We start from the raw sequence: 26,794 nt of genomic DNA, 5'->3' as shown, positions 1-26,794 counted from the left end.
CACCAGGCAAAATTTATATATAGGTCTGCATGAGTGCGTACTTGCCTTGTGCTGAAAACGCTTTTGTGTGACTAAATTAATGTGTCATTTCCCTAGTGGGTTACTGCCCATGTTATCTTGGGTGACTAGGTGACTAATACACACATCCATGCAGGAACTTGCACAAAAATACACACACGCACATCGACACAGACATGGAGGCAGCAGAGAAAGATCATCCTAGAGTAACCCCACAGCTGAGTCTACACCAGGTTACTAAAGTTCAAGTTTCCGCTCAAGCACACAGCTATTTAGACGAGAACAGACCCTCGGAGGGCAATCCTAAAATAATTGTGAACATCAAGTCACAAGTATAAAATACATTTACATAACTTCCAAAGAGATCCAAATTCTCAGACAAAACAATAGAATGGGAGTTGCAGGTGCACACAGTTGTTCTTTCTGATAACGTAAACCGATTAGAAAAACACATAACGATACACTGATCATTATAAAGCATGAAAGAGTAAATAAGCTAAGAATGTTGCTGTATGCACTGTAAACTGGGCTTCTTTGTGAAAAATTCTAATGAACACTATACAAGTCAAAAAAGTTAAGTTAAAAGCTTTTCTCTTGTTCATCTGGTCATGTCAGAGATTCAGCTGACTTTAAAAACTCTAAAAAGAGTTTTAAATCCATTTTGCACAAATAGTCTGCATTTGCCAGACTTTTTTTCATGACCCCCTTTTCAATAATTGCCACCAATCATAATGAAGGTTTTAGTATAAATTCTGAGGGGGGATTCCAGATTATTAGTGCACAAATGCCTGCCTCCTCAGCAAAACCAAAATAATCTACTTACAAACTGAGAAAAGGGTTCAGATAAAGTACTTAAGTAATTAGTTTAACAATACATTAAAAATTTAAACTCATCATGGCTAGCAGAGAAATAAAAGGCAGCGATGTCTGAGTCAGACAACGACCATTATGTAAGTCTGACATGGACCATTTCTTTTTGCATAATTTTCCATGTAGTTATGAGATGCTGGTTGATAAGAATAGTTACATCTCATTGCTCCATAATGCCAGGCTCGCTCACACTACTTATCCAGTGTTTAATGAAAAGCCAGGAGGTAGCTAAAACCCTGCCCACCTTGCCCAGTTATGTGAATATTTATGTTTTCAATGCAATTCAATTCAATTCATACCACATGCATTTTGCACGCTGTGTGTACTTTAAAAAGTAGACATTTTTGAAAAAAACCCCCAAACAAACATTTGATAGGTTTGTAGCTTAAACCTATTCGCCTGAACGTTCAAGACATTTTAACTACACAGCAAAGCAAGACACGAGTAGGCAAAGTTCTTTATGTTTCTCGTGCACGGAGAGAACTGGACAAACACCGTTCCTTCGCTTGACCCCAGTTGCTCTCGTCCGCTAAACCGTAACACTGCTCTTTTTTTGAGGTTACATGAATATATATAGGTTCATTAACATATCACGTCTATATACACACAAAGAGTACCTTGCCTGTGCGTTGTGTAAGTATTTGTGTGTGTGTGGGGGGGGGGGGGGGGGTGTCAGAGTGTGACCTCATAAACGACTTCCCTTCCAGTTCATCTAAACAAAAGGCACTTAGAGTAAAACAGATATAGATGTGTTTGCTATACCATGTATCAGCAAGAAAAGATACAACCTTGCTCATGATCCCAAGAGTGATCTATGCCAGAACACTCTGGAGAGGAGTGAACGCACCCCCCTCTTCATGCTACACAGAGTTGTTACAGACCTCCTAGGATGAGACATTCTTTCAATCTACAAATGATTATATACTTCTAAGCATATATGAGTAGATATTTCTAAGCATAAATGACAATCAACAACATAAACCTGACACATTAAAAACATTAACATCTGTACTTTTTTTCATGAGGTTTGTCACAGGGCTGGTAATGTGGAAAAGGGCTTTTTCTTTGCTCCTGAAGAAAAATTCTGAAAATGCATTAAGCTCTTTATGCCATTCAATAGTGATAAGCCTTGGCTTGAAACACAGGCTGTGAATGATTTTTGGTTGGGAACAAGAGGGTATATGATTGCACGTCTCCATTCTGGCAGCTGCATACCTCATCTATCAGCCAGCTAAGCAACGTCATATAATCTGCTTCTAACAAAGTAACAGACTGAAAAGAATTATAGTCTTTTTTGGTCATTATGCCACTGCATGATAGCAATTCATTCCCAATTTCAGCAACCTAAAACATAACCAAGTCTCCAGTGACGTTTAAAAGTTTCTAAGCAGCTGTGGCCAAAATGAATATAAGCATGGTAAATCACAGAGGAAGTTGTACAAGAATGATTTCAGTTGAAATTCTTTTTTTAAAAAACGTTTTTTATGAGATTATGCTTATCAATCATTTACACAGAACAGAGAGTGGAATAATGCAACATCAGCTGCTGAGAAGAGGAGAAGACAGAAGTACATTGGTGTTCTTGCAGCTGCTTAGGAGGAACATACACCAACACATACACACACTTGCATTCACGACTGGATCTTTATGTTTTGCCAACTCACCAAGCAGGGGCCTGAGAGAAAGAAGGTTGTGTTGTAGCTTCTCTCGTTTCTAACTACACTCCAGCAACGCTAAGATACATTAGCTCAGACGTGGAAGTGAGCGTGCATGCACGTGATTCTATACTGCTTGTCTGCAATGATGTGAGACAAGTGAAGACAGTGCACCTGGTTGCCTGCTGAGCAAAGCTTTTACAGGAATATTTCACAGCCTGCTTACTTTTATCTAAGCTTCAACAAGATGCATTACTGCAGTTTTTTATGCTTTAGACTATAATTTATTTTCTGCTGTTTGTACAAAAACGTGATCTGTGGTGCAAAATCGCTTAAAAACAGAGGGACCCTAGTAAATCAGAGCACACTGTGTCAGTAGAGGAGATCTGATTTTATATGAGGTGTTATAAAAGACTCTTATAAGAACAACCTTTTCGAATCAAAGTGCACAGTGTGCTTTCTATTACTTATTACTACCTCGACCCTAACTTTAAATATCTTTAGTGAGATTTGGTTCTTGGTAAGCATTGATTTTATAGGGGACTGAACTTTGGACACAAATACCTCAGTAACCTTGTTTGTTCGTGTTATGTTAACATGGGGGGGTCGCGTTATCTGTATACATCGGCGGTGTGTTTACCTCAACGGCCAGTGCTCCCAGGCTTTCCAGAAGATTGTCGGTTGCAGCTGAGACTTCCTGAACGTCTTTTGGATCAGACCTCACATCCCTCTGTGAGATAGAAAGAGGACAGTTACTGTGCTGTAGAGATTTTTAAGGTAGCCTGCACAAATAAAAATTGATTGGCTATTTTCTAATTGCTTTTGTTCTTGCATAATATACTACTAATGACCACAGGAAAAGATTTATCACACAGGCAGAGAAAGGTGAGAAAGTTGTGGGGTAAAGAGGAGGAATAACATTTGGGTCAAAGGTGAATGAAGAGGGACCCAAGAAAGAACAACGAAACCTAGGTCAATGTTAGTTTGACCTAGGTTTCCATTTGTCAGGCTGCTGTGAGTATACAAGTGCGTGAGAGTGTTCTCATATATCACACTTAGTTGTCAGCTGCTGGAATGTCTGAAATTCGATAAAGCACAGGTGCTTCTGAAGACAGAATGGCTTTCTAAGAAGAGAGAAAGACAATTTAACTTTCTAGTAAGTTCTTTCTCTCTAAGTTGCTCGCTCGTCTGCCTGACTTTCTCTTGCCTTAACAATTTCTCCACTGTCCCTCTGTTTTACACACACACGCATGCACATACGCATGCACAAATGGGGAGAAACTGACTTATGCAAGTTCCGGTCTTCATATGATGCAATTCAAATTTTTTCCTGTTGGAAAAATTTCCCAGTCTTGCATCATTGTTTTAAAGACTCAATTAAAAAGACATACACATGATTTTTTGGCTTGATAAAATCACGCTTCTCTGAGCCAGAAATGTTCCTTATTTACACGCGAGTGAGCAAGACAACACCAGCAATGGTTATTAACTTTACTGACAATGATGACATTCAGAGATATTCTCCATTTCTCTCCTCCTGTGTTTGTTTCTTGTTTGAACATTCTGTGCTGCATAATGTTGGCTGACCTCTTCCCATCCTTCCAATCATGACTCACATTTCTATCATGGGTTTGGAGGGAAAGGGCAGGCGTTTTGGAAACATGCAGGGAGAAGGGAGGTTAAGCTGAAAAGAAATTAAAAAACCCAAAGCAAACAAAAAATAGACATGGGAGCACAAAATATAAGAGATTGTGGTTATAACTATAATTCCTTTTGACCACTGACTGGTCAAAAGGTGTTTTTATAAAGATCATTTGTGATTCTCCTTGCAAAAGAAGGCTAGGGACTTCTAAAAAAAGTACTTTGTTTGACTGAAAAACACTTTGGGGATATCTGAATAAATACATGAGCACTAGTAATAGTTTTACTATAACCATGAAGCGTCACAGTTCCGTGACAATAATGCATATTTTCCATTTTAAACAGGAAGGGCATGTCTTCCTAGTTCTGGGCAGGTACACAAGATACCACATCCCGGTCAAATATGTAAACACAGCTGGCAGATTTATAGTGCTATACTCTGACACACTATTGAGTTACAAGTTTTTCATCTGTTTTTTTATGTTTCATTTTATCCCAGAAATACTAAAATAAGATGTTATATAGGTATTATTAGCAATATTACATTTGATGTCAAAATTAAGATCCATTCTAAACTTATCATTTCATGGATTTCAACTTACCCGAACAGGTTTTAGGAAGTCCAAGTTAGACAGGAAGTGGCTCTGGGCCTTGTTCAGCCAATCACTGGAACTCTTACAGATGATCTCTTGAGTCATGCGGGACACGTTGCGGTCAGCAATGTGGACAAACTCCTCCAGTGGTGTGGTGTTGCAGAGATCTCTGAGATGGAAGCCGAAACCTTTTGTGAGGACCTAAAAAGAGAGGAGGGGAAAAAAGACAAAACAGGATTGAGATAATATAGAGAATAATGAAAAAGAATGCATAGGTGAGATAATGTAACAGGAGAATTTTAATGTCTGTGTGTGTTTTATATATTGAGTTAAGCTACGATGGATTTACAAGTAAAACTGCATCAAAATTTGGTGAATAACAAAGTTTCCTAGGTGACTGTTACTGGCTCTTATATGACTAATATCCAAAAAACACGCACAAACTGATAAATTCCTGAAAGCTGACCATGTAAGCAAAACAATGATGTTCCCAGAAAAAATATTATTGAGCAATTATGAGGTAAGAAACGTTCTGAATGGCGATGCTGGGTAAGCCAAGAACAAACTGGACAAACGTTAAAAGTACTCCAGTACTCCAAGCAAAACTCAATTCTAAGAAATTCATTTTGCCTTAAAAAATTATCCCTCTTTTTCTCTTTTAAAAACTCACAAAGATAGAAAGAAATTTTATTAAGCAGCTGCAGCCACAATTAAGGCCCCTTTTCCTCAAGACTGTAGAAATGTGTGTACTTGTGTCAGTGTCTTGTTTTGTAAATGTCCTTGAACATTTTTTGTTATGCCATCATGTCAATCAGACTTCACAATCTGCACAGACATACACAACTTCCAGTCTTTTCACTGGGAAAACATCAGTGCTTACAGCAGAACGGTCGAGGGACTGGGAATCACTCTCACTTTATACAACAAAGGACACAGCAATATATGGCAAGATATACTTCCTTGAATTTTCTCTCCTCTCCTTCAATAATGCTCTTTATGAAATTTCTGACCAAAAGGACATCGCCCTATCTGATCAATAGCTGTCCGGGAGAGAGGAATGAGATGAACAGATGGTAAAACATGATCCCAGAGTGGGAATTTGTCTCTGAGCTTTGGTCTCTGCACGTGAGGAGAAATGTGGGGAAGGGAGGAGTGAAGCGGCCATGTGACTTCAGCCCTCCAACTGCTAAGTAAGGATGATGTGATGTGCTGAGGTGGGAGCTGTTGTTGAGGGTAGGCAGATCAGTCAATGTATGTTCTATGGAGTTTGTTTGCATAGAAGAAGAAGTGTTCTGTGTGTTGACCTGCGCATGAGCATGTTCTGAATTATGGAAAATTAAACACAAGACGAGAGGAATCGTTTCAAAGTGAGGGAGGTGACAACAGAAAAGGGAGTTTCTAATGTAAAAATAATGGAAAATAATTAAATTACTGACTTAAAAAAAAGAAAAAAAACCAATATATATAAGCATACATGACCTCATTTAAATTGTTTCCATTACACTGGGTTTAGAGAAAAAACAAACTGAACAAAAAGACTAATGATAAGGGGACAACCTCTTCACCCATCTGCCCCTCACCCACTCTGATTTTTCTCTCGGGTATTAAGGGCTTAGCTGTGCCACAGCAGAATACAGTGGCCCAATAGACGCTATGAAGCCAAGGTCATTGGATTTACTTACAAACACTGTGACCAGGGGTGGTTATGATTATCTCATAAAAAAGAAGAAAAAAAACAGTGATACAAGTATTGGTAGTGGTTCTCAGGTTGTAAGAGAAGCTGCACGAAAACATTTAACCCATTGGTGAATGTTACTGAAGAAAGATTTTAAAATAAATAATAATGATTCTAGACAACTGTCTTCATTTACCTTCTCAAGATTGACATCAGCCTCCACTATATGCTTCAGGGCGTGACGAGGAAGTGACGCATTGTGATGCAGGAAGTGAGAAAGGGTTTCATCATCACGCAAAAAGTCTTTCAGCTTGAAACCTAAAGGAAACAAATCCAGATACACTGATTAAAAATAATAATAATAATACCACTTTCTAGTGGTTGATTCTGACATAAAGACAAATAGCAGATATCCCAGGAGAAGAGGTTTAAACAAACTGCTTTCAAAAAGTTATAAGCTCTATCTAAGCACATATCTGCAAAGAGACTGTTTTTATATTATCAAGATTCAATCTCACAATTGTAAAACTTAAAGGCCTTAATTAAAGATTCAGTGATTCGATGATAAATGACCTCCACACACAGATAATCCTTTTTTTTTTGGCTAATTCCAAAAAAAGATAAAGGAAATGAACAATGATGGCTTTACCCAGAAACACAATGTCTCATCTGCACTCGTTGTACTTTGCTGCATTCCAGTGAAGTCAAACCATTTCAGAAACTGGCTTGAGTAAGCTGTGTGGTTAAACACATGCACGCATACACACTGACTTCTCTCTATTCCTCAGCTCCAGGTTTGGAACTCAGCCGGGGTTACTACAGGGCATTCAACTTTGGACTAAATATTGTGTCTTCTTCTCCTCTATAAGGATTTAGCTCCCCAGATTTTCCCATCTCTCCTTTCACACAGTGTTCTGCCCTCTAACTAACATTTTAGACCATTTGAAAGCCATCTATTTACTAGCCGTGAATGAAACTACTAAGTAGAATAATCATGTAGCAAGAACAGGAACTCCTTCAGCTCGCAAGAATAGATTGTTGGTGGAACGACATACTTTTTTATCAACTTTTTCCCTTTAAAAAAAGGTTTACGCATTCTTTTACCACCCTGCCTGATTACTGGCCGTCTATTCTGTTTTTATCTGCTCTCATCTAGTCTGTACTCAACTATAAATCAGGAATGCTTGTTTAAAAAACATCTTCCTACAACCCCTCTCATCTTCCATTCCTTCCCCATCATCTTAAGTAAATCTTTTTCTGCTCTCTGGTTTTTATAACAAGCACAGATGCAAACGCACACAAACTCATGCAGACAGGAAACACTTGTCTCGACTGAACAGAACATCCCCCGAGAGGAAATGAAAGGGAACAGTGTGTTTCTGTGTGTTTGAGGGCACATGTGTGGTGTCACTTTTTTTACTGCCTGCATATCTACGCGCCATAGTGTGTGAATTGTTTGTAAGGGTGAAAGTTTTAACATCTACATCCTTTTAAAGTCCTAAATACCCTTACCAGTCCTTATGGACCTGTGCATGTACAACTAATTGTGTGCCTTTGTGTGTCTTTGTCTATGTGTGACCTCAAGTCCCAGCTGGTAACAGCTAGGGAGTATTAATAAGGTCTAATCAGCGCCCCAGTAGGAAGTCAAAGCTCCCATGGCGCACCGCATCCAAAGACCCTTCGGGACACACCAGTGTGGATGGTGCAACCTTGTTGAAATGGAAAATCTAGCAGTACTTTGTGCAGTCAGCAACTTATCACGTATCAGGAACAGGAACAGTTTTTGAAGTATTTGTTTATGTGTGTTTTTCCTGCGTTGGTGCCAGCCTGATATGAGGGCAAGTCCCATATTAACATTTGCAAGTCTGTACATGTTCCTGGCATTACCTATCAATCTTGTTTGTAATTAAACAGTACTGACACACACCTTAGCGACCATGGCATCACTGGTCAAACTAGTTCAAAATCAAGCTGTCATTTCTGTGATACCAAATCTGTCACAAAAACTCATCTAACAGACTTAAGGTGAAATTAACCTCAAGGGGGAAAAAACCTGCTGGACTGTCTGTTGTATGTTGGCATGTGAGCCTATTTGTGTTGTAGATCACTCTCCATTCACTGTTTATCGATGTTACATAATAAGAACTATAATCACTGTTCTGAAAGTTTTTGAGTGTCTTTGCAAACTGTTGTTAAAGTTTCTACTTCAAAAGCTCGGGCTCAAAAAACAAAACAACACTCAAATAAAGTCTTTTAAAGCAGTCAGGCAGATTGAAGACGGTGGAAGATTCACTATGCAATTGCAATTAAGCTTTACTTCTGTGAAGATTAGCAATATGGTTAAGAATCAAAATCAAAATATATTTACCTCTCATCTACTCTTATGATATTAAACACATTTCAAAAACATATTGCATATATAGCAATGGCAATATGCAGCATATTGGATATTGCAAATTACTGCTGAATTGTTTACTTTGATGTAATTGTCCATTGTCATCTCACACCACAGATATCTGTTAGATCTGATCAATGAAAATAACATACAGTGTCATCCACTTGTCTTGTTATCTAAAGTCAAAAAGCTTATCCGTGTCCACAACACTTCACAATCCACCTTTATCAGTTAAGGTCTTACTGAAATGACCTCCATACAAGTGCTGAATTATTAACCAACATGTGAGAGGCTCCACTCTCAGCTCTTTGATCTAGGCTGTTATTCTTATAGCATCACTCTGAAGCAGCACCAGCTCTGTTTGCCCTCTTTGGCATCACACAGCGCTGTCTCTGCTCTATATCAGCTCATTTCCTTTTGTGGATTAAAAGAGATACTGAGTGGAATATGGGATTGACGACTATCAGACCGCTGGGCTTTCACAAAGCAATTATGATGAAGTGCACAGATACAGAGAAACTGTGTTAAAAAGAAACCCCATGGCTCCCTGTTCACTCCATTTAAAATAAAATGTAATAACGCACAGATAGATAAGATATATCACTGGTTTTTAAGGCATTCCAAAGAAATTCTGAGAGAAAAAAGGAATACGATATCACACGCCACACAAGGCATGGAAACTGAGAAATCTTTACAATTGAAAACTGACAGTCCATATTTTCTTTGTGTGAGGTGATTTTTTCGTTAACCATGCTTTGCTTTGTAGGAATCATTGCATAATGAATTGTATCTCCAGGCTAACAAAACAGCAAAGTCAGCTAAGGTACCCAAAATAACAAGAAACTGATTGCCGTGTTTTATTGCGTAATTTATAATTGCTTTAGCTTCTCAGTATATCAGAAAATAAATGTACTTATTATTGCGTGAGTATAAAAGCAAGGAAACACTAATGAGTCAAACAAAAGAGCAGCCAGATTAATTAGACTTCCTCGTTTCACATCACCAATTAAGGGAGGTTAGTAGTTACATCACTGCTGTTTAATGTTGTTATACACTGTCCTGAAATGCCTTCCTTCTGATCCTCCTTTTTATCCTTTAATAATGTTTTTTTTTCATAACATCATTATATGTTTCCCCCCTAAATGTGCAAACTTTATCGGTAACAGACAGGAAGAAACAATACTCCAATCCAGACAAAGTAGAAAATCCTTATTATGATTATGGTGTGATTGTCAGGGCAGGTTAGACTTTGCTACCACCAGCGACACATAAAAGTGGAGAAGTGCAACACCCACTAGCTGCTCAGAAAACGGGCCCATGACATCTGGTGGACTGAGATAAGGGGCCTCTGAGTACTCAGGGTACCATTAGTTGCACGAGCTGGTACACTGCAAACATGATCTTAAGTCACTTTATCTACGTTTAGCATATTTTTGTCAGTGTATTGATCTGCAACGACTGAAGTCGATCTCACTGCAGATCACAAGACATTACAGCTCTTACTTGTACCTGGAAATATATTCTTGGGTCTTTTTCAGAGTAAAAAGGGAGGAGGAGTGGGTTAAAGGGTGATCAATGATCAGTCACTTGATCCTCAAACACTTACTAACACAAAAAATACCAAATAATCAAAGGCACAAACTTACGAGCAGTGTTTTTCTGAAGATTCCTGAGGGCTCTTAGCAGTCCCTTGTAGCCTTCATAGCTCTTATCATTCTGAGTGTACAACAGGATCTTCTTGGCATCAGTGAACAGACGGGAGATTCTGGTGTTTAGGATGAGAAGGATGAGAATTGGATGAAACAAAAAAAATGTGTTGTTTGAATTCTGTGAATCAGTGCATAAATTGTTAAATATTAATACATTTGACAGCCAAAGTACTCACATAGAATCATTAAAATTTCCCACCACCCCAGGACTCTCTCCAGGTGTGGGATTACGGAAGCAGGGGTTGTTGGCATTACAGATGATACCTTGTACCCAGGGCAGAGTACCTGCTGAAGGCATGGCCTTGTTTGGGAAGTGACCTGAAAAATATACATACAAATTCAGATATAATTTGATGTAATAATATCAGCTTTTGTTAAATGAAGTCATAAAACAGATGACAGACACTGCAGAAGAAAACCTGATAGCATTAAACTACCAACTGGGAACATATACATCATTGCAACATCAGTATTAAAGAGTGCTGATTTTATCTTTAACATAATTTGAACTCTCATGAACTAACATTACCGATATAACCACAACTGACAGAGTAGAACCAGTTATTATAATACAAAAGATAAGAAGAGAAAGCAAACCATTGTCAGAAAGTTGACACAGCCATGATTAACTTTCTGTCGTGAGTTTATTGGGTTAATTGCGATGCAGCTGAATTGAAAATTTGAGGAAATTCTGTTGGAGGTGACAACTTTCCTTTTCAAAAGTGGAAAAAAAAATCTTTACGAATACTACCAGGATAATTTTGTGCTTTCAATCAATGAGTTGCAATCTTATTGACTTAAATGGGGCCAAAGTTGTGAAACCAGCTGTACTGACAGCCAGTAATGTAATTCCCCGAGTCTTATCACATGTTCACTCGGTGCAAGTAAATGTTGGCAAGTCCAACAGATTCTTCTATGAATAAAACAAAAATTCCCTGGATGAGTAAAGTAGTGATCTAACATATTTGGCATAGTTTTCCTGAATTTTTTTTATAAAATGCAGAACAACTGTTAGAAAGTTCAGACTGATGATAGCCAGTTCACTTAAAAGTAGGAAAAACTTGCAGAAATTTTTAAGATGATGCTTTTAACAACACTTACATTCATGTTGTTCATAGGGTGGATAATATATTCGGACTGATATCAGGATGAAAAAGATGAACAGGGGCCAGACGATCTCAATCAGCAACTGGATCTAAGAGACAATGGATGATGACAAAGCTTAATCAATGAAAAGAAAGCAGGCTTTACAATCTTCATGTGAAAAAATAAGTTAATCATCCCAAAACAATGGGTAATCTATTTTTTACTTTGCTTTTGTGTGTTTGTGTATTTACAGTTCATCTAAGGGTATTTCTACTGCTTTAAGACAGAAAAATATCAAGTGCGTGAGGAAAGGGGCTATCAGCTGTTGCTCTTCAAACATTAATCCCAGCATGACTCTAAAGTAAAGTATATGGGTTAATAAGAGGAGACGGAGTGAGACAGAGAGATCTGCTGGATTTAAGGACTGTGGGTTTGTCCATCTGCTCCATATGGCTTCCTCGCTTCATCTGCTTTTGACACAGGCTTTAACAGCATGCTAGACATACAATGTAGGGATAAAGAACAAAGCCAACGTCTCAGAAAATGTACTGTATCCCATTGTTGCAAATAATTGGACCGAAAGTCACGCAGCTAAGCCGTCACTTTGAGCAGCATTTTCGACTTGATGGACAAATGGCTTAACTGTACACAGAGAAGCCTCTCCATTTATAATGGAATACTATTCAACACTTGGGAACTGAATTTCATTTACATAACTTTGAGTGTGTAGGCATCAACCAACACAAGAGTAACTGGATAATGGATCTGACACATAATTGTGTCATCAAGCTGTCTTCAACCGATTCACAGTAAACAGCAGCACTTTTCTTTCCAAGTGGCACAAAGGACAATTACACTGTTGCCATTGCATTGGGCTATGCAATGCAATAACCCGTATAAACAAGCTTCTGCAATGCTTTTATGACTAGGCATGTGGCATTGGAAGATCACATTCAAAGATCACATTTAAAGTAAGCCAACTAAAAAGTGAGACAAAGCATTGCTGGGAAATCATAAACGATGGATCTGTCTTTTTTGTGACGAACAATACCATGGGCAATAGTAGGAAATTATAGCAACGATAAAACCAAACTGAAAGAAGAAAAATAAAAGGTACACAATTTCCTTGTGGGTACTGAATAAAAGGTATTTAACCCCCCAAAAAATTGGTTTAGTGAAACACTGATAAATAGGAAAACATTTTAAGAGTCACGACAAACAGATAAAACAAATACCCAAATACAGGATTAATCAGTCAATTGAGCTACACTGCTACTTACAGTCTGTCTCCGTCGGTAGGTGAAGTTCTTCCAAAGCAGTAAACCCAGCTGAGTGGAGACTGCCATGTTGCCGTCTTCCCAACCTCACTGAGCACGCTCCTGCTCCTCACTGTGAATCCACACAGACAAGAAAGAGGATCAAACACTGTATACAGGACTCATCAATAACAATCTGCTCTGCGTGATAAGTCCACTAATTAAACAAAGTCAGCTAACTGACTAACTAAACCTCTATTCCCTGTGGATAAAGACACGGATGACAAAAAATATACCCCACTGACGCACAAAAAAAAAAAAAAAAAACCAGAACAGAAAGTTGTTACATGTTACATTAGCAAAACCATGATTACCAAGATCACGCATTTCTACCGAATATGGCTGTAAACTCGGCCTCGTCATGTGACAGTAGGCCATGAACATAGAAACAAGAAATCAAAAAATAATAATGATGGCAAAAACATTCACCTATTTAACAAACTGTTTCAATCTGAAACTCAGAGCCAAGCCGAAAGTATCGCTACAGTCGACAAATGAAGCCAACTCTACTGACTGAGGAAGGGTGCTAAACCCTGCAAACTCAGGTCCACTTCATGTAGCCCCGTCTGTACCAAAGTTAAGTGACGCTTCTTCTGGGAGAATGACTGGGTGGGTGGGGGGCAAATTCGTCATCTGGTACGAGTTGTTAGCTACCACCCCCCTACCCCTCCAATCCCTTCTTTTCTTTAATCACAAAATAAAATTCATCCTGTTAACACTCAGTATCGCACACAATACTGCGTCTCGTTTAAAAGTTAAAGTTATCACCGTAAACCCATTTATTCCGATTGTTTAAAACAAAATAATCCACTGATTAATCTGAGTTTCTTTCAAATGCTTGTGAAAATCTGCGTGGGTGGAAACCTTTCCCTGCCTATTTGTTTGCTCTATCTGCAGCTCGAAAAGTCCTTGGATATTTGCTCAGATGTGTTTTATGCAACGTGATCTAATGAGACTACCTATACAGTCACTTATAGTTTTATTTCAGTTTCTTTTTTTTAATACCAGGAACAACTGATGATAGAAAATTAATCAATGTGAATAATTAAAACAAGAAAGCCTTGGAAATCTGAAACACGGCATTATCAAGAATTAGTCAGTAAATTTGTTCTCCTGGTGATCAAAAGTTAACATAAAAACTCTTTAATAAAGAACTTAAGAGTCCCTGCTGCTCAAGGCTGATACAATTATTAATTAAGGTCACTGAAATCTATTTTACTTGATGTTAACTGCAGTTAGAGAGGAAGACGTTGTAGCATGACATATCAAAAATAGTATAAGGGCTCATTCCTGACATCTCAACATTTCACTGAGCTCAAAAACTATTAACAGTAATGCACTTTATGTATTTTCAGATTTGATGGTTTTATTGGTGATGAAGTTGGATTATTTTTGGTGGGAGAATTAATGCTGTGCTGTTTATTACGCAGAAGTCCTTTATACAGAGAAAAGCTGGCTGGATTTCACAAAGAGCAGGATGACAAAATAACAATGTCAAGGACAGGGTGATGTTGAAACGCGATCTTAACTGATCTGCCTGTGGGCTGAAAAACCTTGTCCTTATTAAGCCATTCATACACTTCTCTATGGTTTTACACCGCATTTTTGCTATTTCAAGCAAATAACATTTTAGTCAATCTAACCACATTCTCAGGTGTTTTGCAGCGAATTTATAAGTAATCAGTAAATCCACTTAAATGCATTAAATGTCGCAATTAAAAACTAACATGAACTTTGGGAACAGCAAACAATACTCTAACCCCTGTCCTTATTCAGCTGTACTCCTACATCTGTTTTCTCCATGAGTCACTTATTTTAATAACAGAACTCCGGGGCATATATAACAGTTTCAGAGAAACAATGTAAGATACCTGGAACTGACATGTTGAGAGCCTCTTCACTGAAAAAACAAAACTAAAATCAAAACATCAGCTGTCTGATTTTTCGTTATTATTTTAACGCTGTTGACCATTTGTGATGACCATTCACTGAGGATGTGGGGGAGAATTCTGAAAACCCCGAAGACAAAAAAACATAATCAGCACGATCTTGTGTTTTATCACAGCTGATGGTGAATGCGGAGAACACCATGTTTATTACCATATCAGAGACAGCAATGGTGCTGTAGCAGATGGTGAACTATGCATACAATGCATTCTTTCTATGCATTTCGTCATTTAACACACACAGTGAATAGATGTCACTATTCTTTTCTACTAAATACATGGGATTTAAAAAGAAAAACATATGTTTTGTCTTTTTACTGGCAAAATGTATTGTTCTGTAACTGCCCCCCCCCCCCTTCCCCTCAACTGAACCCCTCGTTTGCGTCCTTATTGCCAATTACAAACCTTTGCATTCATTTACCTTTAATTCTATCTATATTTTCTCCAATAATACAACCAGCTCAACATGACATCCCGATAAATCATTATCGATCAGTCCACCCTCCGGGATTTGTATGATTCTGAGACACGACGTGGTGGAAATGCGTCGCATACAGAGAGACACGAGCGGTTCTGCTTAGTGATGAGAAGCCCGTACAGTGCAGAGCCAATGCGCCTCTAGTGGTAGACACACAAAAAATGTTATTTTTAATACTTGTTTACCATCAATCCTCGCTCACGTGTTATATCACTCTCACACATGATTTTCCCCCCTTGACTTCATTGTCTTGCTTTGTGTAAAACACCTGACAAATCACTCAGAGTTTTTAAAGAGAGCGTTTTCGATATTAAGAAAAAAAGAAATATAAAATCGTCGATGCTTTACTGGAAAGACGCGTTTATGCTTCCCTAAATCACGAATGAAAAAAACAACCTACAGTAATGCATCTCGTCATCACTGCGTACATAGCTGCACATAAAAAAAACCCTACATTCTCGTCACCACTGCGCACATACACATAGATTTAAAAGAAAAAGACTTTTTTTTCACTGACAACAAAAAACTAAAATAAAGGAAGAAATTATAAGCAGCATATAGTTAATAGTCATAGTTGAAATTGGCCACCTTTTGCACTACAACCAAATGTCAACGATATAGCAGACTTCAAATCATCGTCTGACAGAGAGTTTTGTGCTTCTGTTTCATTGTGTTACTGAGCTGAGGTTACTGGCGGTCATCAGCTTTGCGACGCTGACCCACAGCAGCAGCATCAAGTAAGCCAAAGTGAAGGCAGAAGTAGGGTGAGCAAACCTTCAGCATTAAGAGGCAACAAATGGGACGACAAAATATCGATGTAACAAAGACCACCTATACATACAACTGTTACCATGCAAAGCGCTCTGTCGTGGATTTGCGTTAATTGAGGAAGAATGTAGATATTTTTTTTGGTTTTTTTTACGTCTTTAGTTTTTCTTTAAGGGTTTGCAAAAGAGGACATTGCAACAAACTGCCTTTTATTTTTGGTATACCTCACCGGAAGTCCTGTACTTGACTATAGCTACCTTGACATCGCTTTTTTTTAAACACCACATAAGACACTTGCGCCACAAAAGAGCAAAAAATAAGGAAAGAAAAAATGCATTCACTTGTACTTAAAAAAAAAACCCAACAGTACTGACTTAAACTTAAAGTGTCTATTGAGGCACGTTAACGTCACTGGTTAACTCCGCGACGTTAATGCAAAAACGTCGACTAATAATTAGCCAATAATTAAACAATATAAATTTTCATCAAAGAAGAAAACTACATTTTCACTCACGCGGACTGAGAATATTAAGATGACAACGTCTTCATAAATAGTAATATGAATTTTTTTCTTTAAAAGAGATATTCTCACACTCTTTGTTAAACAAAGAAACGCACAGTTTCTCACAAAAGTCAAAACTGCGCTTCCAAATCACCGACCTGTATCCTGCACGGTGTTTATATCCACTCCTTCTCATAAATTGAAATCCTTCGTTCAAAGGTTGAATAAAATGTTCTCCTCAGTTGTTACGGTGCACCGTTGCTCTCTCTCTCACTGGCTGACAAAATGTTTTTTTCTTGTCCGCCAGGGTTTTATAGCGCAGCTCGATGCGGAGCAGAGAAGAGCAGCAGCAGAGGTAACTAACGGTCACCGTTTGTTGCTGCTCCCATATAAGGAAAGCACGTGCGGAGGCAAAACATGTCTTAAAGGGCCAGCGACACTCGCGCGCCTCTGTGCACTGTGCCGCTTTTCAATAAGTGGATGATTCATGGAAAAATTCAATTAGCAACAACACTTCTTTTAGACTTAATCAGATTACTGACCATTGTTCTATATCCATTCAATAATAATAATAATAATAATAATAATAATAATAATAATAATAATAATAATAATAACAACAACAATAATAATAATAATAATAATAATGCGTTATTATCTCTTTCTCTTGATAATTTAAGTAAAATTATGCACAGTGGATTGAGTTCAAGAAATTTAAAATGATATTAGGTATACAACCATCCATCCATCCATCCATCTTCATCCGCTTTATCCGGGGCCGGGTCGCGGGGGCAGCAGCCTAAGCAAAGAGGCCCAGACCTCCCTCTCCCCAGCCACCTCCTCCAGCTTATCCGGGGGAATACCAAGGCGTTCCCAGGCCAGCCGAGAGATATAATCTCTCCAGCGTGTCCTGGGTCTGCCCCGGGGCCTCCTCCCGGTGGGACATGCCTGGAACACCTCACCCAGGAGGCGCCCAGGGGGCATCCTTGTCAGATGCCCGAACCACCTCAGCTGGCTCCTTTCGATGTGGAGCAGCAGCTGCTCTACTCTGAGCCCCTCCCGGATGGCCGAACTTCTCACCCTATCTCTAAGGGAGAGGCCAGCCACCCTTCGGAGAAAGCTCATTTCTGCCGCTTGTATCCGCGATCTCGTATACAACATAATCGTAAAAATGTAGAACACAATATATGCATCTATTAGATTCTGTAAATATAACATTTCCATATCCATATGTTGTGTGGGTAATGGGCATGGATATATTGATAATTTAGAGAATGAATGTTTAAAAGGCCTATACAAACACAGAACAGTTTCTATTTCAAAAGGTCCTGTAGATAAACAAGGGAGTTGCAAAAATACTGGATGTTCAGTCAACAAACTGTACACTTGTATTCTTCCTGAAAAGCAATACTATAGGTGAGTATTAATGTGGCTCTATCTGTATATGTGTATTCTGCCTCCTGGCCAATGTGCGCACAGATAGGCTCCGGCCCTCTGTGACCCTGAAAAGGATAAGCGGCTTAGAAAGCGCATGGATGTTAGCTTGTCATTGCTTCATTTCTAATTGCTGCTTTCATCCTTCAAACCTAAACTCAGATCACGGCAGGCTAAGACCACTCCAGGTCACGTGGAGTGATGCAGTAATGCACAATAAACAGTAGATGCTGTACAGCAACTATGTGCTGTAGTGATTTGGATAAGAAATGAGATTATCCTCTTTCAGAGCTGCAGCAGTGCTATCACAGTCAGCTGGGATAACATTGCTGGGCTAAGTAAATAGATCCACTTCAAAGAGATGCAATCCAGCAGAATCCCCTTCGAGATGAGTTTGAGTTTTGATGTCTTTCACCAAACTCTGAAACTAGGAAGCTTTTATTTGTAATTCTTTGCTTTGTATTGCACTGTGGTCAGATATGTTTAATGTGGCCTGTTCATAACTTACTGACTGACTGAACAATGTTAATATTTAATAACTTGTGTAACTTGACTAATCTCAAAAGTTTAATTATAGCTGCCACAAGTTGCTGCTGGTCATTCATATGCGTCTATCTGGCCATCACTTTCACTTTGATCAATGACTGTGCCCAAGTTTACAAAAAACAACAACTTTCACATCATCACTTTTTAAATGTTCTTTTTCTTTGAATGTAAAGAGAAGCAAAAACAGAAATTCTTGTAGATTCTGTTTAATCTTAACAGAATCTGTAAGAATCTGTAAACTCAGGCTCTTTAATGAAATGCTAATAACCAATGCCTTCAAGAATCAAGAAAAATTGTTATAATCTATTCTAATGAGAGAACACTATCACTATTACTTTGCCTGCTCACTAGCCCCAAAACCTTTGTCAACTTGCTAAGTGTGGTTAAATATGGATAACTGGATAGCTCTGCTGTCCAACTCTAAAACCTTTGCATGTCCACAACGTCAGTGACAATTGGCAACAACTTCTGCTGTAAGAAAAAAAACATCTTTTGACAAATTAAGCACCACTACTGTCAAGTTTTTGCAAGATAAAAGTTTGGACCTCTCTCTCTCTCTCTCTCTCTCTCTCTCTCTCTCTCTCTCTCTCTCTCTCTCTCTCTCTCTCTCTCTCTCTGGTCTGTATCAAAGGGATAAAGACCAGCAATCCCCTCCAACACTGATTCTATTTGTTTACTGGTAAGCCTTTGTTGATGTTTGAGAAAAGCTGCAAGATGGGTGCATGATGTATTACACAGATTCTCTGATGTACAAAGAACATGACAATCATCTGGCAATGACATGTCCTTTGATATACTGCAATGAATTCTGACTAAATGAACTGCAGAATCTGTCCAGAGTCTTATCGTCCTTTGTGATCTTGCAAACTTCATATTACTCAGCTTTAAAAAATAAAAAAAACATTATAAACCTCTATTTAACTAACTATATAACTATAACTGTTCTCTAAACATGGGGTGAAATTAAAGCACCATCTCCTGTCTGTCACAGTAATCAGTTACAGAATCTCCAGAATTTTGTGAATCGGTGAAGATGGATCACAGTTATCTAGGTCATGCAAAAACAGTAATTAATTGACTGAGTTATACAATAACCTGTTTAGCTGTTTATTTTATCTGAAGACTTTGGACTAACTAGGGACAATTTAAACTGCTTCTGGGCTACAGAACTCACCCAGCAGGCATTACAGAGATCTAAATGAAAGCTCTCAGAGTACTTAAAGACAAAACAAACGCTTGTCTGACAAAGCCAAGTGGATCCTAAGATGCATGTCTCCTTCTCAGTTTACTGTAACATCTCTGGACAGTTCATTGTTTCATCAGAGTCTGTGTTTACGTTTTGTTAACTCAGTCAGTGCTGAACTGAAGGCAGCGTACACAAACACTAAGGTAATTAGTCTTTCAGTTAGCTTTTGACTGAGCTGCACACTTTAAGTTCTCTGGATAAATCATTGTTTCTTTTCTCTTTGAAACAAAGGGAACTGAAATAAAATGTAAGATGTGTAATCTCTTTATTGAAAACAGCTTATTTTATCCATAAAGAGACACATTGTGACACAGTTCTGTTGTGTAAAAAAATGTAAAAAATATAGCAAAACCTTGCTCAAGTTTCCATAGTTTTTAAAAACATGTGTCTGCATTAAAATGAGAGTCCAACCACAGCAAGTGTTTTTCTCAAAACTGATATTTCCAATAATTGTCCATTTTCTTTGGCTATCCAAAGTAATCTTGAGTGAAACCAACAATAATCTTCTACTTTATTTATTCCATTGAAACAAAACAAATCATACACCACAATGTTTGAGACACCCAAATCACCATATGAGCCTCATTATAAACTAAATGGTAAGCGGACTGGTTCTTATATAGTGCTTTTCCAATTTACCTGAGCATTCAAAGTTCTTCATACTTCATAAGCTACATGAAGTTTCTGTAAACTCATTCTCCTATGATTCATTCACAGATGAGCCATATAGAGCAATATTCTCTAGACAGATCTTCACTCTGTCTGTACATGCATTCAATTTACAGGGAGTGCAGAATTATTAGGCAAGTTGTATTTTTGAAGAATAATTTTATTATTGAACAACAACCATGTTCTCAATGAACCCAAAAAACTCATTAATATCAAAGCTGAATGTTTTTGGAAGTAGATTTTAGTTTGTTTTTAGTTTTAGCTATTTTAGGGGGATATCTGTGTGTGCAGGTGACTATTACTGTGCATAATTATTAGGCAACTTAACAAAAAACAAATATATACCCATTTCAATTATTTATTTTTACCAGTGAAACCAATATAACATCTCCACATTCACAAATATACATTTCTGACATTCAAAAACAAAACAAAAACAAACCAGCGACCAATATAGCCACCTTTCTTTGCAAGGACACTCAAAAGCCTGCCATCCATGGATTCTGTCAGTGTTTTGATCTGTTCACCATCAACATTGCGTGCAGCAGCAACCACAGCCTCCCAGACACTGTTCAGAGAGGTGTACCGTTTTCCCTCCTTGTAAATCTCACATTTGATGATGGACCACAGGTTCTCAATGGGGTTCAGATCAGGTGAACAAGGAGGCCATGTCATTAGTTTTTCCTTCTTTTATACCCTTTCTTGCCAGCCACGCTGTGGAGTACTTGGACGCGTGTGATGGAGCATTGTCCTGCATGAAAATCATGTTTTTCTTGAAGGATGCAGACTTCTTCCTGTACCACTGCTTGAAGAAGGTGTCTTCCAGAAACTGGCAGTAGGACTGGGAGTTGAGCTTGACTCCATCCTCAACCCGAAAAGGCCCCACAAGCTCATCTTTGATGATACCAGCCCAAACCAGTACTCCACCTCCACCTTGCTGGCGTCTGAGTCGGACTGGAGCTCTCTGCCCTTTACCAATCCAGCCACGGGCCCATCCATCTGGCCCATCAAGACTCACTCTCATTTCATCAGTCCATAAAACCTTAGAAAAACCAGTCTTAAGATATTTCTTGGCCCAGTCTTGACGTTTCAGCTTGTGTGTCTTGTTCAGTGGTGGTCGTCTTTCAGCCTTTCTTACCTTGGCCATGTCTCTGAGTATTGCACACCTTGTGCTTTTGGGCACTCCAGTGATGTTGCAGCTCTGAAATATGGCCAAACTGGTGGCAAGTGGCATCTTGGCAGCTGCACGCTTGACTTTTCTCAGTTCAGTGGGCAGTTATTTTGCGCCTTGGTTTTTCCACACGCTTCTTGCGACCCTGTTGACTATTTTGAATGAAACGCTTGATTGTTTGATGATCACGCTTCAGAAGCTTTGCAATTTTGAGACTGCTGCATCCCTCTGCAAGATATCTCAATATTTTTGACTTTTCTGAGCATGTCAAGTCCTTCTTTTGACCCATTTTGCCAAAGGAAAGGACGTTGCCTAATAATTATGCACACCTGATATAGGGTGTTGATGTCATTAGACCACACCCCTTCTCATTACAGAGATGCACATCACCTAATATGCTTAATTGGTAGTAGGCTTTCGAGCCTATACAGCTTGGAGTAAGACAACATGCATGAAGAGGATGATGTGGACAAAATACTCATTTGCCTAATAATTCTGCACTCCCCGTATGTAAGAGGATGTTTGTTCGTGTATACATCATCCGACATTGCTTTTAAATATCATCATTGTTGGTCATTTGATCTGCAGAAAGACGTCTAAGATATTTAACCTTATTACAGACAGTAAGATTATTATCTGATTATTTAAACTTGAAAATCTTTGATATTCGTCCTCCTTGTTTCTACAAATCATTGTGCAGTGTTCTGGCATTGTGTCTGTTTCTCTGTATTTCTATACTGTTTTCCACACCATAAGCAGAACGTGTGAAGAATGAGAGACTACTAGGACTAAATACCATAAGATCATCTGCATACATAATATTACCAACTATGCACTTAGTGTTATAGGCTCTGAATGGCTTTGATAATTCATAAACATGCAGATTAAAAACTATTGGGGACAAAATTGGTCCTTGTTGAACTCTGTAGCCCACCGAGGGGCCAAAATGATAACCCCCACCCCCCATTTTCTTGCAAAGTTTGTTTTCCATATCAATAAACCAGAATTCTCACACATAAAGACTAATGAATTTCTAATGTTCAAAAACAGTTTAATAAATGCACTGTCAAGAAAAGTAAGAGTTAATGATACAGCATTTGTAGAGGAATGTGTCTTGAAATTACAATAGCATACATTGGTGAGCTGGCAACCCAATAATGTATATATATCACCAGTACAAAGGTAACTAACTAACTATTTTTTTACCAATAAAGAACATTTGAATGATCCAAGCCAACGGTCATATCTTCATGTGGTCACAAGTCTGAATTAGAAGAGATTCCAAAAGCACATTAATTTCCCAAGAGCTTGAAGTATTGTGATCAAGTAAGCGAACTCACACTGTGCCAGCCATGGCAAACTATTGTTCTCCAGTCAGTGGTAATAAAGACACCAACCCTTTACATATAATTGCAATAAATGAAGTGAAGAACACTTCACAGGAACGACAGATATTCTGATCAGTTTTCATGAAACTAACTTTACATCACACAGTTTCTCAATCCTCCTACCTCACTCTAATGAAAACAGGCATCTCCAACTATCCCTCTGGACTGGGCAGAGCTGAAAATGTTGTACTCGTGTGCACCGTTTAGATTTTGCTGTGTGATTTTTGAGTCAGTTTTATTCCTCTTATTCTTGCTGTCTTAAAATACTCTGAAACCAGACACTGTGACTTCTTATTTTTCCTAAATGTCATTGTCATAGCATTTTTGTACTTCCCACTGAAAATGTGAAAAAGTGATGGAAGGGAAATATGCCAGAAAATACTTTTTCTTATTGTGACTCATTGTGACTAAGAAATCAAGCCAATGTTAGCAGCCTTGTTTGTGCTAAAGCGCAATTTGCACAGATACTGTGATGGAAACTCTGAGATAATAATAAGGGTCCACAGTTATGGTGCACATCTAGTCAGTCTCTTTAGAAAAGGCATTGAAAATGATTAATTTAATTAACTGGTTAAAACCTTGAAACCATTGAGAAAGACCATAGTTATTATTACACGGGACTAAAGCCTTCTTTGAAAACAAAACATATCAGTGTCACTGGTGTAGTTTGCTGTTTCAAAAAACACAACACAATCATCATATAAAGCTTGTTATCTGAGACACTTACTTGTGTCTAAAATGTGAAAAACACAAAGAGAAGGACATGGACTTAACAGGGGAACAAGGCTCCTATGTCAAGGTTGACCTGAGTGATGAGGTGAAGAAGCCATAATCTCTTCAATAAGGACTTCTCAAGAATTTCTTGCAGGCAGTTTTTATTCTGGGTTTCTGAATGTGGGTTTCCATTAAAATACAGCTTGTTGATTCTCTCGCTTATGCAACTGAAAGCATATCTACTGATTTTTTCATCTCCTATTTTTGTGAGTAAATATTTTAATGTGTCTTTGTCTCAGTTAATGAATAGTTTCTTTGTTTCGTTTTTGAATAAGGGACCAAATGTGTCTCAGCTTCCTCGTTTTCGGGTTGACCGATAGTAACCCGGGTCTCTCTCTTTTTGCAGGATTTAATTAACATGCAACATGTTTCACTTTCAGCCGTGCAGCTCGTAAATTGTCGTCCTTGGAGAAACATATCGTAATTTTTAAGGAGTACCTATGCTTGAAAAATATGCGGGTCCAGAAAAACAGGAATAAAACAGGTCAGGATGAAAATGAAGAAGAACAGGAGGAGAAGGAGGATGATTTTGTCCGATAGTAACCCCGGCAGTGGAGGAAGGGAGGTTTGTCCGATAGTAACCTCGGCACAGAGAATGATGGAGAAAAGCAGAGTAGGAGGGGGTGGTGTACATATCACCTAAATTTAACTCCGCATCGCAAAAATGTGTCACATCTGTTTGCTGTGCTTTAAAGAAATTACTGCCCTAAAACTGCATGTGTCAGTGCCACATTACACCCGTGGTCTTTTGCACTAAGCAATGCGGCGAGATAAACACGACACGGGAGTTTATTATTATTTTTTCTTATATTTGCATATATTTATCTAATGATTGTCACAGATAACATTGAATTGGTCTAAGTACAATAGGACACCTTTCTCCTAACTGTGCAGCAGTCTACAAAAATGACTCCCGTATTCAGGAGTTCTGTTATACCGACTCCCTGCATGCAACGTAGACATCTTATGTAACATTAAGGAGCTGTGGGAAATTTGATTGACTAAAACATTAGTAACATAAACATAATAATGAGGTTCTTTCCCCCACTTGTCTAAATTCCGGACTATTGTGTTTTATTGTCTGGCATTCGTGTAGGGCATTATCATTTATGATTATGGCAGCAAGTGTCACTGTTCCTTAAGTGCTCCACAGAATGCAGTTTACCTTCCTCTCTTCTCAGGAAGTGAAAAATGCAGAATGGCCTAAAGACACATGCATAACACAATCAGCGTAGTCTTTAAATTCATATTTGTCAGATGTCAGCAGACATACATATTTAGCCTATCTGGAAAAATGAGCCCACGTTAAAGATGTGTGCTAGTATCTACATCTAGATGAAGGTACTAGCGATTTATCTGTGGACATCATTAATGGAATATAACATCAGTGTGGAAGTCATTGCCTTTAATCATTGCCTAAAGCAGGAGGCTGGCTGGAGTTATTAAAAAAAAAAAAAAAAATTAAAAAATGGTACTTTATTCTACTGCAGTCTGTGCCCTGTGATATTTTTTGTGTTTGACTTTTGTGTTACAATATGTATATTTATCATATTTATTGTGTATGTTATTCATTTAAATATTTTTTAAAGGCCCAACAAGGGACAGACATATTTCTTTTTCTATTTCTTTTTCCATCTTTATTCTTACGGTTTTCGGAGGTTAAGAATGGCATTTGAACGCATCGCGGTTTGACCGCAAGTTACCTCGCACTGCAGCCGCCGGAGAACTGGGTGAAAGGGGAATGATGTCACTGCTTAGCCGACGGATGAGAACAATAAAGACGCCGAGACTACTGGAAATGGTTACTGGGCATAAATACAGCAGCGAAGACGCTTGAATAATTTATCACTTAAAGCATGTTTTAAATCTGAACAGGACACAGATACTAAGTTTACATTTCTTAAACTTACAGTATCATTTAACGTGGAGTCAGTTATACCGGATAGTTTTAGAACAGTTTTGTTTCCCTTTCCTTTTTCCTGTTTCATAATCATAAACAAAGAGGCTTTTCATCTGTCAACTAATGACATGTTAATAGTTCACTTATCATGTTTGTTTTTATTTTCATTGCCACACTTCAACACTTATATAAAGATCCGTAGCTGCAGATAATTTAAGATTAAATCTCAAAATCGTTGCTGTTTGTTTCCTTTTTAAACAAGTTGTGTGTTGTGGATCCAACCAGGTCACATCAACAGCAGAAACTGACACAAGCTCAGCTCAGAATGAACTATATATGCTGCGAGGTCAATCCGTGCTTCACTGGATAAGTAATAAATCAGATTTAATTGGCTCTAATGTGGCAAGAAGTTCTAAGAGGACCGGGGGTTTTAAATCACAAGAAAGGGTCGAGAAAGGATCACAGCTTTGAATCCATGACCTATGACAGAGTCAAAGGAATAAATAAACTTTTCTGTATTGTAATTTAAAGATCTAAAGAAAAAAAATCACCAGGAAAGCACATAAGTAAGCTTTGGGTGACCGTACAAATTTTGTGTTGAGTACACTGTGGTCACTGAGCTGCTTTCTTGTGCGTATGTTGTTGTTTTTTGATCATGTGGGCTATTATCAGTTGCTATTAAATATCTCAAAATCTTAGCGACAAAAATGCAAACTGCATTGTTTTCCTTTATTTTGTCTCTTTGTTGATTTATTGCATAAACTCATGACCAGTAACTCACACACTGAATAATGATTTTCCATGTAGCTGCAATGAAGCTCTTTCACTCCACTGGGGACGAACTACATATTTGCAGTTGTTGAATGAGCCTGTTGTTGTTGTTGTTGTTCCACTGGGTTTCAGATTTTTGATTTTTTTTTCTGGGAACCATCTGAAAGAATGTATTCTCACAAGTCATGACCCCAAACTAATTTGTATTCTGTTATGTGCCCTATGTCCTGCTTTATTTCTAAG

General features: G+C 38.3%; 1 protein-coding gene across 3 annotated transcripts in view; it reads right to left on the bottom strand.

The window, feature by feature from the left end:
* The window catches only part of LOC120716918 (phospholipid-transporting ATPase ABCA1-like), a 35,248-nt gene extending 18,250 nt beyond the window's left edge, over nucleotides 1–16,998 (bottom strand). Inside the window, exons 1-8 of one of the 3 annotated variants that reach the window (XM_040004626.1) lie at nucleotides 16,811–16,998; nucleotides 12,923–13,031; nucleotides 11,658–11,751; nucleotides 10,733–10,874; nucleotides 10,494–10,612; nucleotides 6,649–6,770; nucleotides 4,787–4,978; nucleotides 3,184–3,273 (exon numbers count right to left, since the gene is read on the bottom strand). In XM_040004626.1, coding sequence (XP_039860560.1) covers nucleotides 3,184–3,273; nucleotides 4,787–4,978; nucleotides 6,649–6,770; nucleotides 10,494–10,612; nucleotides 10,733–10,874; nucleotides 11,658–11,751; nucleotides 12,923–12,988 — 825 coding nt within the window. In that variant the 5' untranslated portion in view covers nucleotides 12,989–13,031; nucleotides 16,811–16,998. Of the gene's footprint in view, nucleotides 1–3,183; nucleotides 3,274–4,786; nucleotides 4,979–6,648; nucleotides 6,771–10,493; nucleotides 10,613–10,732; nucleotides 10,875–11,657; nucleotides 11,752–12,922; nucleotides 13,032–13,387; nucleotides 15,144–16,810 lie in introns of those variants that run through there. The other 2 variants (XM_040004624.1, XM_040004625.1) reach the window with 2 other exon arrangements.
* Between the last annotated feature and the right edge of the window lie 9,796 nt (nucleotides 16,999–26,794).

The sequence above is a fragment of the Simochromis diagramma genome, unplaced genomic scaffold, assembly GCF_900408965.1.
Source record: "Simochromis diagramma unplaced genomic scaffold, fSimDia1.1 OVJJ01000487.1, whole genome shotgun sequence".
Classification (NCBI taxonomy): Eukaryota; Metazoa; Chordata; class Actinopteri; order Cichliformes; family Cichlidae; genus Simochromis; species Simochromis diagramma.
The sequence above is the reverse complement of the archived record's forward strand: the minus strand, read 5'-3'. Positions and strand labels throughout refer to the sequence as shown.